The sequence below is a fragment of the Barbus barbus genome, assembly GCF_936440315.1.
Source record: "Barbus barbus genome assembly, chromosome: 12".
In the NCBI taxonomy this organism is placed as follows: Eukaryota; Metazoa; Chordata; class Actinopteri; order Cypriniformes; family Cyprinidae; genus Barbus; species Barbus barbus.
The window spans coordinates 3,945,635-3,962,718 of NC_136740.1; the positions used below are offsets into that span (position 1 = coordinate 3,945,635).

At 37.1% G+C, this 17,084-nt stretch overlaps 1 protein-coding gene across 1 annotated transcript in view; it reads left to right on the plus strand.

The window, feature by feature from the left end:
- Positions 1 to 4,194: 4,194 nt before the first annotated feature.
- LOC306877790 (glutamate receptor ionotropic, kainate 3-like) overlaps positions 4,195 to 17,084 on the plus strand; it is a gene marked incomplete at both ends in the record, with an annotated part of 140,037 nt that continues 127,147 nt past the window's right edge. Inside the window, one exon of the mRNA XM_079429766.1 lies at positions 4,195 to 4,294. Coding sequence (XP_079285892.1) covers positions 4,195 to 4,294 — 100 coding nt within the window. The remainder of the gene's footprint in view (positions 4,295 to 17,084) is intronic.

Sequence of the window (17,084 nt, forward strand, 5' to 3'; positions counted from 1 at the left end):
TATTCGCTTTAGGTTCTTTTATGTCATTTAGTTTATTATGTTTCATTTTAATCGTATGCGTTCGTCACTCGAATAGTGTTTAATGTTGATGCAGCTTAATCGTGTCCTATTATAATTACTTTTTTTTTTCTGTTAGGCAATTTAAATGTCATTTAGATAGACTGGGTGAAGTCAAGCTAAGTCACAATATTACATCTCATTTTTAGTTAAGGCATATATGAAAGATTCTAATAGATATTAAATAGGTAATTTAGGGCATCTTACAGATGGATCATTTGCGTAATAATATTGCGCTAGCCTCAGGTGGGACATGGGCGATGTTATCACTGCTAAGCGTTTCATGCAAAGTGTGAACACCAGAGGCAATTACGACCATAATTTAATGGAGTCTTTATGAAACTCTATTAAATGAAGTTAACTCAGCACATTGTGTTAAAAGAGCTGTTTTTCAAATGCCAAGATTTTCTACGCTCCACGCCGAGCATAAAAACAAAGCCACTTTACCCATGCAAATATTTGTTTCACATGCCACTCTGCACTTGAGAGGACACTCAAGCACGGATCTGTGTAGTAAATGTTGTATTATCATCAGCCCTGCTGACACTGTCAAGAAAATCCTCTGGAGTCACACTTTACATTACAGCGTTCATGATACACTGTAATTACTATGTAAATGCTGTAATACTTATGAACAACAAGCACTTAAAGCATAATTGTTTATAGCAGACTTGTTTCTTTTCTAGCGTTTAGCACTTTCCTAGTGTTAGCTACTGTACCAAGCAATTCCGTGTGTGTTTTCGGTTTAGTCTCTAGTATTGTTCTGCATTTATCACTCTCCAAGCTGCTTTGCTGCGCCTAGTTTCTAGATCTAGTTTAGTCTTGTCATTTTTATGTCGCCTTGTTTCCCGGGGAAATATATGGCGCCAGTGTTGGCTTGCCGTCTGCGGTGCTCTCTGGCATTTGTTGTTCTTTTATTTATTTCGTTTTTAATTACAAAATGTAATTCTACCCTGGTTTATGACCGCATACCACTGCTTAACATCCGCAGTGCGGTTACTGATTTTACCAGGGATGTTAGTGGATATAGTTATCAAGATATAGTTCGTTATGGAGAAAGTTGTACTGGCTCAACTACAGTCTTTCTTGTCAGAAAACTCCATTAATGAAGTCTTTCAATCCGGTTTTAAAGCTCTACATAGCACTGAGTCGGCTCTTCTAAGAGTCTTAAATGACATATTTCTCATGACAGATTCAGGGTAACCCATGGCTCTTGTCTTCTTGGACTTAAGTGCTGCATTTGACTTAGTCACATTCTTCTGTCACGCCTGGAGTCTTGTGTAGGACTTCGTTGTTCTTATTTGTCAAATAGGTGTTTTACTGTTCAAATAGGGCACTGCGTTTCAACTAACATTCCTCTTGGTTGTGGTGTTCCGCAAGGTTTGATCCTTGGACTGGTGTTGTTTTCAATGTATTTGCTTCCCTTGGCCTCCATTTTTTTTTTTTAAATATGGTGTCTCCTTTCATCTATATGCTGATGATACTCAGCTTTATCTTCCCCTGCAGCGTAATAATAACTATTCTCTTCAACCATTGTTAGATTGCTTAAATGACCTTAAGCTATGGCTTTCAAGCTAATTTTTACACCTGAACGAAAACAAATCAGAAATTATTTTGTTTGGTCCTAGGGAAAATGCTGATTTTAATTTTGACCTTGGTTTCCTTACTCCAGATAATACACAGTGTGCCTGGAACTTGGGCGTTTTATTTGACTCCAGTTTAAAGTTTGATAAACAGATTTTAGCTGTAGTTAAGTCATGTTTTTATCAACTTCGCCTTCTCAGTAAAGTTAAGCCCTTCCTATCTAGGAAAAGTCTAGAAATAGCTATCCATGCCTTTATAACATATCGGCTTGTTTGTTTTCTGGTATTTCTCAGTCTTCAATTTCTTGTCTTCAGTTAGTTCAGAATGCAGCCGCTAGACTGCTCGAAGGAAAGCGAAAATATGAACATATTACGCCTATTTTAATGTCCCTACACTGGCTTCCTGTCAAGTATAGGACTGATTTTAAAATTGTATTATTTGTTTACAAAGCCCACAATAATCTTGCTCCTCAATACTTAACCGATTTGTTGCTTCCGTATACCCCGTCTAGAACATTGAGATCGTGTGACCTTGGCCTACTCATAGTCCCTAGAGTTAAACTTAAAAATTGTAGTGATCGCGCCTTCGCTACTGCGGGACCGAAGCTTTGGAATAGCCTTCCTCCCTTTATCAGATGTGCCCCTATCTATTAGTATTTTTAAATCCTACTTAAAGACATATTTTTTCACCCTGGCTTATAACATTCCTTAGTATGTTTCCTGTTTTTTTTTTTACTGTACTCTGTTGATTTTATTTGTCTGTTGATGCCCTTGTTTCTCTTATTTTATTTGTGTTTTATTCTTTGTAAAGCACTTTGGTCAACCTCAGTTGTGTTTAAATGTGCTCTATAAATAAACGTTGTTGTTGTTGTTGTTTCCTGTTTCCTGATTCCTGCTCGTGTCCCTTGGATTAACCCTTGTCTCGCCGCTTGGACTGTTTGTTCCTCATCTGGATTATTGCTCACGTTATCGGACTACCCCTCTTGTCAAGCCCTCTGGATATTGTTCTCCGATCAAAGACCCACGCCATAAATATGCTTTCTATTAATGCATGGTTTGTTAGGATAGGACAATATTTGAGCGAGATACAACTATTTGAAAATCTGTAATCTGAGGGTGCAAAAAATAAGTAAATAAAATATTGAGAACATTTACTTAATTTGGACAACTTTCAAGGCATTGGCAACGCATATTACTACAAAAAAAAAAAAAAAAGGGTTTTGATATATTTATGGTAGGACATTTTCAAAATATCTTCATGACACATGATCTTTACTTAATTTCCTAAAGATGTTTAGCATAAAAAAAAGTTTTGACCCATACAATGTATCTTTGGCTATTGCTACATATATACCCGTGCTACTATGACTGGTTTTGTGGTCCAGGGTCACATATCTTTAACATAGAAACATTTATTTTAAGAACAGTACATTTTATAATATTATTATTAATAATAATAATAATAAACTTTACACTATTTCTAATTAAATTGCCAGTGTTTGCATTTTAGAAAGTGCATAATACAAATGGTAAGAATGTCTGAAACCAAAATACTGAAATTATTTAAAATTCACCCTAAATTCACTCAATTGTGATATTATGATAAACGACTATTAATATGATTTCCACCTTTTAAAAATGTAAATTAATATCTAATTTACTATATTTAGATTGTTACATTTATTACATTACATTTTTGCAATCAAAAAGTGCTGAACTGAAGAAAAAAGTTTTTAATGCATTTATTTGTTTGTTTGTTTGTGTGGCTCATTTGCTGTAGACAAAAACAGCACTCCATCATGAACCACATGATTTGAGAATGTTCCAAAGAGCATTTTGAGCTTCAATAGAAATCTGACCTTTCATACAAAGCACATGGACAATATCACAAACTTGCCTCCACTTGATTAGTGCCTTAGAAACAGTGCAACGTCTGAATGATTTCATCTTAAATTCACATCAGGCCGTTTTATGTTTGTTTGTTTTACATTGCAAAACCCTATTACTTTTTATATTGAAGTTTAAATTAAAATAATCACTGATTTGACACTTTTGGACCCTGTTGTATAGGCTATACTATCGAGATTTGTCTCTGCACATCACAGTGACCCTGCATATGCCTGGCGGCGTTTATCGCCATTGAATGTCTAACAATGCGCAATATGCGAACCGCGCGACGCGGACGGCGTAACGTGAAGCGTTAAGTCCCCATCCACACTGACGCGGGACTCCAGCCCGGTTGTTGCGGCATCAGCGGTAGGAGGAGATACAGAGGGGATACAGGGACTCCTGCAGGCTGATTTCAGCAGCTCAACACTCGCAGGTGGAGACGCGCACCGATCCGGAGCTTCGTCTGACAGCCGAGCGCGCGCACTCACTCACTCGCCCAAAAATAATAAATAAAATAATTAATACAGCGAGCTCGTGTTCAAACCAACTACAATGAGAGCAAATCTGTCGCAGTCAGTCCAATCCTCATATGACTCCCAGCCATTTAAAATTTGATGAGCAGTTTTTGGAGAGCTCCTTGGATTGATCCCAGTGTTTTCCAGTCATGAAGAACAGCAGGGAATATGTGGAATACTGGAGCGCGATTATAGTGTCTCTCTTCTGGATTCACAGCTCTGTCGGGATGCCCCATGTCATACGGATAGGTAAGAAAGTGCGTAATGGACACCGACTCTTTAACTGAACAAAATAATGTTTTTAGTCAGTGTTGAAAGTGCTTGTGCTGTTCGTTTGGGTCCAACTGCTGTTAGTTTACATTTGGCATTTAACAACTCTGTGGAAAATTAGAATAAATGTCTTTTATTCTATTTTATTCTAGCAGCACGGAGCTGTTTAAGGGCTGGAAATTTAGTTGCGCGTCCATCAGCATGCCGTGCGTCTTAGGAACAGATGGTGCTGCATCGATTTCGTGATCTCACAAACATTTGGAGCTCCAAGAGAACATTTGAACTGTTAAAATTGGAGCACGTTAGAAATGAGTGACATTTGGAAAGAAAGCTGGAATTGCGGTGTTTCTTGTAAAATCCACCTGAAACATAAGTTCACAGTCTTAACAAGTGATCAAGGAGACGTTGCGCCGAAGTTTGCCTGGAAACCTCACCTTTACGCACCGCATAGCCAGACTGTAGGTTCTCGGTAATACGGTCAAAAATAGTGCACTCATACAATCTGACAAAGAAAGATTTTTCTCAGTCTGAGAAGCTGAAATATGTGTGCCGCGTGGAGACAGGAGCCCAATAAAGATCAATACAGTTTTGTCTGAAGGCAGATTACTTTTGACAAGTGGTTCGATGCCATGCAGAAAAATGTCTCTAAATGCCATTATGAGACATTAATATGTCCAAGAGCAGCCTTCAAGTTCTCCAACAAAAAAGAGACAGTGTTGCATCTATGCCGTTAAAACGGAGCATAATGGAAGCATTAGCTGCTCCGTTTGACTTTTGTTTGATATAGATGCATTTTTATTTAATTCCATTTTACTTTGGCACTAAATAAATATATATATTTATTTATTTATTTTTTCTCCAGCTACATTTAGTCTGAAAGATTTACTTTGTCAAAACTCCGTTTTCAGCCTTTTTATTCTTTTAAATAACACACTGTTATTACGGCACATTTTGAGGACTGTTTCTTTCGTACTGTATGTTCTGGTTCTCCCCCACTACGGATGTGATTGATGACTGTGGCTGTGACTTCAATGACATTGTGCTTGAGATTTGTGATTTTTGGCAGCTCAGATCTATGTTTTTTTGTTGCAGCAGTGTAAACGGAAATGTTTTCTCAACAGCTGCTTTAATATTTCCACTGCACATTTGAAAGCAAACAAATATGAGATCCCTGCAAAATCTTCTTTTATAAATGTAATATTATCTCTTAAACAGACACGATGCAATTAAAATATAGTGTCCTTTTTGATCAGTGTGCAGTGGGTACTTCTAAAGTACCCCGCAAATGTGATTTTCAAAATGCATGACTTTGTGGGAGTATCGCCTGTGCTTTTTTCTCGCACAAAATTTGCGTAGCGAAATATCTAAAGTCTGCACATATGATTCTATGTGTACAGGCATTCGGTGGTACCACCAGAGGGCTTACTGTTCCCCCGCGGGCCTGAGGTTTTGTCTGCCACATCGCAAGCCTCATAGCACGTAAATTCATTAGAGAGGCTTGTGTCCAAAGAGAGCAGGCAGGTTGCAGGGGGAGGTTGTGTGCGCGTCCGCTTGCCGTGTTCTAGCTTAAGTATTACACCATCAACACGGCTTGTGTAATGGTGGGCATCCACAGTAGACATGCCTCCATTGATTTCACTGTTTTTACAGCGCACTTCTCGGAGGCCAGATGGTCGATCAAACTCACTCCGCAAGACTGGAAATGTCGAGGGGAAGAGCGTTTCTGCTGTGCCTCTGTGTTAGTAGCTGTCTTGCCCTCCTGCTATGAAACTAAAATGGGAAACGCTTTGAAAAGGACAATACGGTAGCTCATTACAGTATTACGACGTTTGTTTGTGGCAGAGCAGTAGGATTTTGCAGAATCAAAGTATTTAGATCTGTGTTGTTTGGAACCGATTGAGCGCTCGGCATGGATTGTTTGGCATGGCAGAAACTGTGATCCGGTTGATACGGTACTGAGAAGCCTGGAGTAGCTGAACAATATTTAATGCATCACAGTGCAGGGGAAGACTTGCTAACCGGACGATATACGACCGTGCATTTTCACATATGTGCTGAAACTACCTCAGTAGGGTCATGTGTTTTTGTGCTTCTCCAAACTGCATGTCACATGACAGTCGTCCAATCACTGCAGATCCAAAAACAACCTTTGAGGTCAAACTCAATGGGTTTTCAATACCCAGCTTGACTTTTCAGTCTAGTTTGGATTCGCCTCTCACTTAAACCTTTCAATATCGTTCAGGGCAGCTGCAGCCTATCAGAATCCAGTCCAGTTTTGGCACGAACGGCTCTGGATCGCATCCAAATGTAATTGCAGAGTAGTGCATATGTCTTGGAAAATGATGACAAACTCTCAAGAGGTTTGTTTTTTGTAATCCTAATTTTGAGGAATTTATTTTATGTAGTTTGACCTTTGGAAAGAGCCAATTGAATGAGAAACCTTGGTACACATTTACAGATGTGGCTTCATAAATTCAGTATCTTTTGTACATTATTATTATTTTTTTTAAATATAAGTTTGTGCATTTAGGCTGTCTCGGTTGATGTTCAAAAATATGATTAATGGAATAAATTGAATGCGTTTAAATGAGAGAATCAGCGCCAGAGAACGATTTATTGAAAAATCAATCGCTTTATCTACCTAAGAGTTACAGTGCTTCATTATGAACAGTTAATCAATCTCTCACAGTTTTATGTAATTTTTTTTTTTTTGCGTTCCTTCTAAAGAGATATTTTCACATATTTTTATATAAAATATCAATAAATCTTAGAGATCTTAATCTAATTTCATCTAATAATACTATACATAATTTAATCTTTATGTTGTTATTTTAATACTATTTTATATAATAACTGAATAATTCTAACTTTCTAACATCTGACTTTTTTAACATCTTGTGTAAAAAGTCAGTTAATTTAGCTGTTGACCACACGAAGTGCAGCTTTAGGTTGCCTGATTTTTTTTTGGTCCATGGCACACTTGAATTTGGAAAAGACTAAAAGCCTTTTTTTCTTCAAATGGCTGCTTCATACTCTAGAGACTCTTCATTTAAAACAGAAATTAGCTGCAAATCCACATCACACGTAGCAGCAGAAAAAGCCTTCTTCACGGTAGTGTATTTGACATATATAATGATGCTTCATATAACAGTATCTCAGCACTTTGGGTCTTTTACAGCAATTAAAATGCTCTTCAAAGTAAAAGCACATGACAAAGGTGGACAAAAGAGCACAGGAAGTGGAGATAAATTCCTAAAGAAGCTGACAACAAGAATTGTGGCATCAGTAAAAGATGGTCATCAGTTGCACAGTGAAAAATGCATTTTTAATTTTTTTGCAAATTTAATCTATAAACTGCTGTAGACAGAATTCTTGTGGCAGAGACTAGAGGTTGATGCGTGTGTGTGTGTGTGTGTGAAGTGCAAGACACTGCACGGAAGGGTTCGAGCCCAGTGCACAAGTTGTCCGCTGTTGTCTACTGTAGCGGAGATGTGGGGAGACAGCAGTGTCTCACACAAACAAGACATACACACACACACATACGTACATACAGAAATGCATGTGGTTTGTACGCATGCACACAGCTGTCTGATTTCACTGAAGCTGTTGTACACGCACTTCCATTTACAGAGTCAGCACACTTATGGCCTGCCGATTAGCTTCAGTGCCGTTAATGAGAGCGAGCAGATGTCGCTTTTGTTCGCACGAAACCCTGAATCAAATGCTCTGTGCACTCTTCTCTCAAATCAGTGTCACTCTGTTATTCTGAAGCTGAGATCTACTTAAAGACCGACTACACACACACTAATGAAAAGAAAACCAAATGGTGCATAGACATCATGTGGCATGATTTTATTACATGTTAATGCAGCAGAAAATCTCCATTACACGAATTTGAAGGTTAATCTGAAAATCTATACAGTAGAGTAAAATTACGAGAACTTGAGGTTTCAGAGTGGGTATGATTTTGACACACCTGAATAATTGATAATAAAGCATTTTGATTTGAAAAGAAGGCATGGGTTGATCCTAAGGCACTTATAAGCATGTATGACTCGAAAATCCCATTTTACTTTCCTAATACACATTCATGTCTTTGTAACTCTTTAAGCGTGTGATTGAAATGACTTTCCTTTTTACTATCAGCTAGTTTATACAAGCTCTTGATTAAAGGAGAACAAAAGCAAATACTGTACCTAATAGTTTTATATTAATGTTTTAGGTAATTTAAAATCTTGGCAATAGGGTAAGGTGAAGTATGTGCACTATAGTACTGTATTGCACTCAAGTTTTTAAAAACAAATCTGCAATTGGTTGGACAACTATGTAGTCTCATACCAAATACACAATTTGTCGAGTCAGTGTTTCTGTCAGCTTACAAATGACTTACTTATTGTTGCCTCTGCTTATTAAAGTTGTGAAATGGAAATTCACCCTATTTATTTTCTAAATGCATGCTATTGATCTTATTGTGAATGATTCATCCATGCATATGTTTCATTTTTTTCCATTGTAGTGTCAAAATGTCATATATCAATCTTCCGGTGAAACGACCAACTTCTCCTGGGTGACATTAATTTTTTAACCCCTTTTTATACAGTCGACTGCAAGTTCACACTCAGATCTGCCTCCATCCAATCAATAACCAGCGGATTGAACTATCACTACTTTTTTCTTTTCGATAATGCATTTCACTTGAATGGCAATAACAATATGGAAGAAAATATTGGTTGCTATTTCCATTACATCGCAACTTTAAGCTGGGATAATAGGAGAACAAAAAATAAATAAAATAAAAAATATTACACACATAAGATGTGGGATACATACTGATGTAAATCAGTAATTTAATTAGGCAATATCGCATAAGCCAGAGTGCTAATTGTTCAGAGCCGCAGGTAATAACACCTATACTGATAGTCAAAACAGCATGGTGGTGAGTATATTTTATACAACAGTTCAATAAACAACGAGTGACTTACTGTGCATTTTAGACCAAACATTATTTTCCGCCAATGAAAATACTTCCAAAGGATAAAGCATCAAGCTTAGTGTGTCAACAACAGTGTTGGGGAAACACATAACATGAGTTACGTAATCAGATTATGATTATTATTTTTTAAGTAAAGTAACGCATTACTTTTTAATTCAGAAGGAAATATCTGAGTTCATTTTTCAAATAAGTAGTGCTAGTTACTTTGTTTTCCATGTCTTGACTGACAGCTCTCGTTTGCCATGTTGAGATAAATCAGGAATAATTATTGTATTTACTCAACATGTATTTACTCATCTCTGCACAAAAAACAGATTCATTATTCTTCAAAATGAATAAAAACCGTCAAATGCAAACTCAGAATATTATAAAAATGTGCAATAATTAAACATGTTAAATAAGACAAATATTATTTATGTATTTAATCCCATTTTATTAACCAGTGTCTGCTATTGACCTTCGATGTTTCAAATTTAACAATGCCAAGCAAAAATGACACATTTGTGTTTGATTTTTGTTATTGCTGAGTAGTGTTGAACAGTCTTCTCCTGCGTCATATTCTTCATGCAATTTGTTTGAGCTGCGCCCTCTACTGTACAGACGTGAATTTACATTTTCTTCAGCCTGAGGCGTAATCTTTTCACTTTTGGTATGAAAGGGCTTTTACATTTGTAAAATAACTTTTTATATTAAAAAAAACAAGTAACGTAATGCATTAATTTCCATAAAAAGTAACTTAGTCATGTAATCGGTTACTTTTTTAGGGAGGGACACAATATTGTAATGCATTACTTTTAAAAGTAACTTTCCCCAGCACTGGTCACCAAGCCACATACTCAATCGTGGTCTGGGACAGCTCCTCTTCTTCCTCAAAGTGTTTGCAAACACTCTACTCCAGCTTTTCTGTTTTCATTACTAGTGAGGAATCAGAGAGCAAAAGACAACAGACACTTTAAAAAATTCCGCACCTCGCTCCAGTCAGATCCATTTCTCACTCCACATGAATTCAGACTAGCGGAGTGATGCAAAGAGCAAAGCGTCCCAATGCTGGTCTACTCTTGGAACGTCGCTTGGCCAATCAAATGCCGGCTTTAAGTTCCACATGCAAACTTGCCTTGTTATTTCCATGGTCGGCTAACAAGATGGCCAGCAGGAAATAGAGATAACATTACAATGATGGCACAACAGTGAACTAATTCACTGACACATGAGGTGTTCCCTTTCACCAGGAGCCCTCTACTGTTCTCAGAACAGATGGTGTTTTCATATTACACTACAAAGTGTGCGCTCCACAGCACTAGGTCTTTCGGGAACATATGTTCTTTATAATAAATAATAAGCTGACTAATCTTACACCAATGCAAGCGTACATCTCCTTGGAGAGGAAAGGGTGGGCTAGAATCAAATAATACGCCAGTAGTCTACGATCTCATCAACAGAAATTGGATGTGTGTGACCTTCCAAATATGACAGCTCTCGGAAAAATACATAGCTTGTCAATGTAGTTGTTTTCTCCGTCTCGCTCTTTCAATCTCACTCTTTCTGTCCGTTACTCTTTTTTGTTGTTGTGGGAGGTGCTACAACAGCAGACAGAATCAAATTTCATGTCCACCCATTTGTCTTTATTACGAGCCCCTGTCTAACAGATCCGATTCCCACTCACTCCCATCAGCTGGCCCCTGCTGGGAAAGTCAAACAGAATTAAACCGTCCAAACGGGAAAAACCCGGCCATGAGCGACCAGACAAGCGCTCCGATCGACGCTCACATGCCGACTAAATATCTGCTGTGACTCGGCCTTTGAGAAGCAGTGAAAGGAGAAAGCAAGCTTGGAAGACTCTTATTTAGTTTGTTAATTAGCTCGAACCTTTTGATCCCAATTTAAAAACCTGCCACGTTGCAGCGCTAGCCTCTTTTGTGCATTGCCGGGAGCAAAATAAAACGGAGCCCATTTTTCCCCTTTGCTTTTCAAATAGTGTGGCATTCAAGTCCTCCCCTTCACATACTCCCTCCCGTTTGATGCGAGGTGCCTTATCCGTCTGCCGACATGCCCGGTGCCCGCAGAAATGCGTGTTAGAGTATGGATCACCCGTTTCTGCAATAATACAGCGGCAGTCCGTTTCTTCTGCTTCACTGAGGATTGATGACATTAAGGTATATTGATTTAAATATACATTCTGTGAAGAGGTAGGTTAGCCAGTAGGTTGGAAGGAAATTCACTAAAGAGGTTCCTTTATTATTCTCAATCGGTTCTGCTAGACAATAATGTTACACTGACGGCAAATGGAAACTTTTTGAAGGTTAAGTGTGCAATTTCTTAGATGTGTGAAATTTCTGATGCACTAAAAAATAGTCAGTTGGTTTAACTTAATAAAATTGTGATACACATTTCTCATCAGTTTGAAAAGAAAATTCACAAAAGAGATTATTTTAATATCTCAGTTGGTTCTACTAGATAATACGTTTAAATTGAGAGAAGATGGAGACGTTTGCTTAAATTTCTAAAGGTTAAGTGTGCAATTTCTTTGGTGTGTGAAATATGTGATGCACTAAAAATAGTTAATTGGTCTAACTTAATAAAATTACGACACATTTCCCACAGGGTTGGAATAAATGTTCACAAAAGAGAATATTTTCTTATCTCAGTTTGTTATACTTGGCCATGCGATTGATTGATTGATTGATTTTAAATTTGTAAAATATTTGATATACTGAGAAAAAAAGTTTATAATAGTGACTTAGTAAATTATGACACGCATATACACACACACACAAGCACACACACACTTCTACATAGACTTCTATTACTTTTATACTGATCTAACAATATTTTTTTTTATTCCCTAACCCAAGCCTTACCCTAAATCTACCCCTTACAGAAAACCAGATAAACATATTTTTTTATATATATATATATACAGTGCCCTCCATAGGTATTGGAGCAGTAAAGACAAAATTGCTCTGTTGGCTGTGGAGTCAAGACATTTGCAAATATGATTAAAAGATGAATATGAGACAAAACTACAGAATGTCACATTGTATTATTAGCCATACATACAAAACAACAGCACTTTTAGAGTTCATCCCACTCATTGATGTGAGCATAAGTATTGGGACAGTTGAACATAAGGCAGATATAAAAGATTAAAAGCTATTATTTAGTTGCAGATCCCTTGCACACAATCACAGCAGTGAGTCTGTGACCCATAGACATCACCAGACTCTTGGTCTCATCCTTTGAAATACTTTTCCCAGCCTTTAATGCAGCCAATTCCAATTGTTGCTTGTTTTGGGGAGTTTCTGCCTTTACTCTCCTCTTCAGCTGGTGAAATTCATGTTCAATCAGATTTAAATCTGGAGATTGACTTGGGCAATCTAAGACTTTCCATTTCTTTGCTCTTATAAATTCCTTGACTGAACTGGCAGGGTGTTTTGGGTCATTGTCCTGATGCAATATGAAGCACTTCCCAATGAATCTGGTGGCATTTTCTTGAATATTGGTAGGCAAGATGGTTTTGTACCCTTCCAAATTCATTCTGCTACTGTCATCATACATTAAGTCATCAGTAAAGTTGAGAGGGCCTGTTCCAGAGGCAGCCATGCATGCCCATGCCACGACACGACCTCCACCATGCTTTACAGATGAGGCTGAGGTCCATAAACACAGTTCCAAAACTCTTCTGGCTCACCTTTGTGCTTTTTTGCAAACTCTAATCTTGCCTTTCTATTACTGATTTGGTGCTGGTCAGAGGTTTGCATCTTGCTGTGTAGCATCTGTAATTCTGTGTCAAAGTCTCCTGAGGACAGTAGATTGTCAGAGCATCACCCCAGCTTTCTGGAATTTGTTGGTGATTTTACAGACATGTCTTTTAGGGTTCATTTTCACAGCTTTTATGATTTGTCTGTCATCAACTACTGTTGTTTTCTCAGCCGATCAGGTTGTTGTTGGTTGCTGGTGTCGCTGGTGGTTTCCAAACTCTTGATTTCTCCATGCCCTTTGTTTTTGCTAGAGCTCTAACTGACTTCCTCTTTTCTTTTAGCATCCATATTGCTTGCTTTTCTCTCAGAGTCAGCTCCCTCATCTTCATCCTGGTTTGTGTGTGTCATCATCGAATGTAAGATTCAGAATACAGAAGTAATGGATATAACTGATACGACACATTCCCTGCTTTTAATATCTGAATAATTAATGCAACAGGACACAGCTGATCACTTAGAAAGACCTGTGAGGCAACTGTTCCAATACTTATCCTCACATCAGACAGAGGGATGAAACTATAAAAGTGCTGAACTTCTTAGCTGGTAAAACATCTATGTGTTGAATCACCCAATAATAAAATGTGACATTCTATAGTTTTGTCTCATATTCATCTTTTATTTATATTTGTATATGTCTTGACTCTACAGCCAACACAGCAATTTTGTCTTTACTGTTCCAATACTTTTGGAGGGTACTATATATATATATATATATATATATATATATATACATATACAGTCATGGCCAAAAATATCGGCACCCTTGGTAAATATAATCAATGAAGGCTGTGAAAATTAATCTGCATTGTTAATCCTTTTGATCTTTTATTTAAAAAAGAAATCACAAAAATCTAACCTTTCATTGGATAATAAGAATTTCATTGGATAATATCATTATGAAATAAATGTTTGTCTCAAATACATGTTGGACACAATTATTGGCACCCCTAGAAATTATTATGAGTAAAATATCTCTGAAGTATAGTCCCATTCATATTCACAATTTTGAGCACTCCAGTGTGATTATGAACATGAAATTATCCAGCCATGGCTTCCTGTTTCACAGAAATATAAATAGGAGGGAAAACAAAGGCCAAATTCCATTAATCGTCCATCACAATGAGGAAAACAAAATAATATATTTCTGATGTGTAGCAAAAGATAATTGAGCTTCACAAATTAGTGAAGGGGCTTTAAGAAAAGAGCTAGAGCAGTGAAAATTCCCATTTCCACCATCAGGGCAATAATTAAGAATTTCCAATCACCATAAAATGTTCCGAAACTGCCTGGAAGAGGACGTGTGTCTATATCGTCCTATTGCACGGTGAGAAGGAGAGTTTGAGTGGCTAAAGACTCTCCAAGGACCACGACTGGAAAATTGCAGAAAATATTTCAGTCTTGGGGTCAGAAAACCTTTAAAAAAACATGTTGTTTGGGTGAAAAACAATTATCCTAGCTCACCCAAAAACAAACTCCAGCATATTCAGTTATCAGACACTGCTGGAACTTCAAATGGGACTGACTTCTATGGTCAGATGAAACTAAAAAATTAGCTTTTTAGCAGCAAACACTCAAGATGGGTTTGGCGAACACAGGGATAAAAAGTACCCCATGTGTACAATGAAATATACTGCTGTATTTTTGATGTTGTGGGCCTATATATCTGCTGGAGGTTCTGGACATCTTGTTTAGATACATGGCATCATGGATTCTATCAAATACTGGAGTGATTCTGGATGAAGGAATGGTCTCTGATCTCTTGTCAGGTGTTCTCTAACCTCATCAGGCATTATAGAAGAAAATTTAGAGCTGTTAAACTGGCAAATGGAGGTTTCAAAAAGTATTGAATAAAAGGGTGCCATTAATTGTGGCCAATGTGTATTAGAGAAAAACATTTATTTCTAAATGATATTCCCCCCATTTTAAATTCTATGAAATTATCCAATGAAAGGTTAGATTTTTGTGAATTTTTTTATAAAAGATCAAAAGGATTAACAACGCAGATTAATTTTCACAGTCTTCTTTGATCATATTTACCAAGGGTGCCGATATTTTTGGCCATGACTGTATATTCTTCTTCTTATTATTTTTTTTATTTATTTTTTTCCTCGTGGGGACCGCAGGCCGCAGGCCCACAATGTCATAACATTTCAGGCTTTACTATGCATAAGTACACACACACACTTAATGTCAACATTTACTGTACTCCCTTGATCCAGTGATACACAAAGAATGCTGGGAAATAGACATTTTATGTCCAGTTGAAGGTAATGTCAACACAAATGATTTGCAGTACCAACAAAAAAGGGTTAACTTCCACTTTACAAACTTAAGTGGATTAAACATTATGAAATTACGTGACAAAATGTTCCAATATTGAATTGGATTAGCTTAAACTGAACTAACAGCATTTCTTTCTTTCTTTTTTTCTTTTTTTTTTGAGAGAGGGAGACAGAGGGAGACAGAGTTTTTGTCTCTTTTCCCAGCTAAACACAAAGAGACAGAGTTAAGAAAGCAATTTGTAGGATGGAAAAACATACAAAACAATCAAATTTGTTTAGACCTAATGGGGTCTAAGTTTGGGCAACTAATGTCAGACAGAATAAGTTTTTTAGGAATGCTGACAGATATTCCTGATGGTCAGTCTGAAGTACCTGGAAAATAACACGGTGTGTTATTTATCCTAATATGCTCCTGTTACAACTGCTAACCTGTGATCTACAAGACATGAGTTATTGTGATCATCAGTCCATTGGCACTCAAAGAGGTCTGTGGAGGTCAACCAGACCTTAGCTGAATGAGAGCTGCCTTTGAATTTCTATTGAGGAACTGCTCTTTTCTCCCACGTCTCCTTTGTCCTTTTGAGAATCCACAAGTGCAATGGAGCGGTTATGAAGGCTTGCAATTAACAGAGAATATAACTATTGTGTTTCAGCATTTCTGCAATAAAAAAGGACTTTGCATCAGATTTGTTCCATTCCCAATAAGAAATTCTACATAGGAAATTGGACTTAAACTTTCATAAATTAAATTCAGTTTGACAATTCTAGGTTTGTTTGAACAACCACAAATTAAATGCCCATTTTAAAAGCTATCCAGTAAAGAGTAGCAAGGCTTTTTATGGATCCATCCAGTTTTTCTCTGTATACTTCTCTGTGCATTTGTAGCAGGAGAGATTGGTGTAGGAGCAGAGAGTGTTGACCTCAGATATAGTGGTTGTGAAGGTCAAGAGACCCACAAGTCCCAGAACTTCTCAAATGGATACTCCAAACAGCACTTTCAATGTGAAAAGGTGAAATATTATATAAGTTATATAATGTTGCTGGAAAAGAAGACACTGAAACAATTCAAAGTTTTGTAGTGTTCACTGGTGAGAATATGCAACAGTGTTGGATGTTATTGGGTGTTGTTTGCTTAAGAACAATAACCAAATCACAAGAGTCTCACTTTCTGTTGTCATTCATTGTGCAACTTAGGCAGTTTTTATGTTCTTCCCTGTAGGAAATAAATAAAACATAGATTAAAAGATCACCAGCATTGTAGAGATTCAATAAAAAACAATCCCCTGCATGAAAAAGGACTGTGTTAAACAATAAGTTTGAATACAGAATGATGGTGAAACAGAATAATTAGCTGAATTAATTACCACTCGGTTCATTGATCGACATCAGACGTGAACTTGAGATCATGAAATTTACATGAATAGACACAGGTAATCAATGGGTATTATTTAGCTTGAAAAAGCATGATAAATACATATTCATTCTTCTCCAGATCCTGCGGCAAAAAGAATTTTGCGATGAGACAATTGCTGTTAATTTGACATGCATTGTTGTAGTTGCACTAGTTTATTCATCATGCCGAATGGTTTATCACAACACTTTGGAATTAAGTTTTGAAGGGTAACATTTAAGACTGCTAATGTACCTCATGAAAACTTTAGAATGAAATTATTTATTGCTTTGAGAGATACAATATTTTTATCTTAGCATGTCTATACAATGTGCACTAGCTTGTA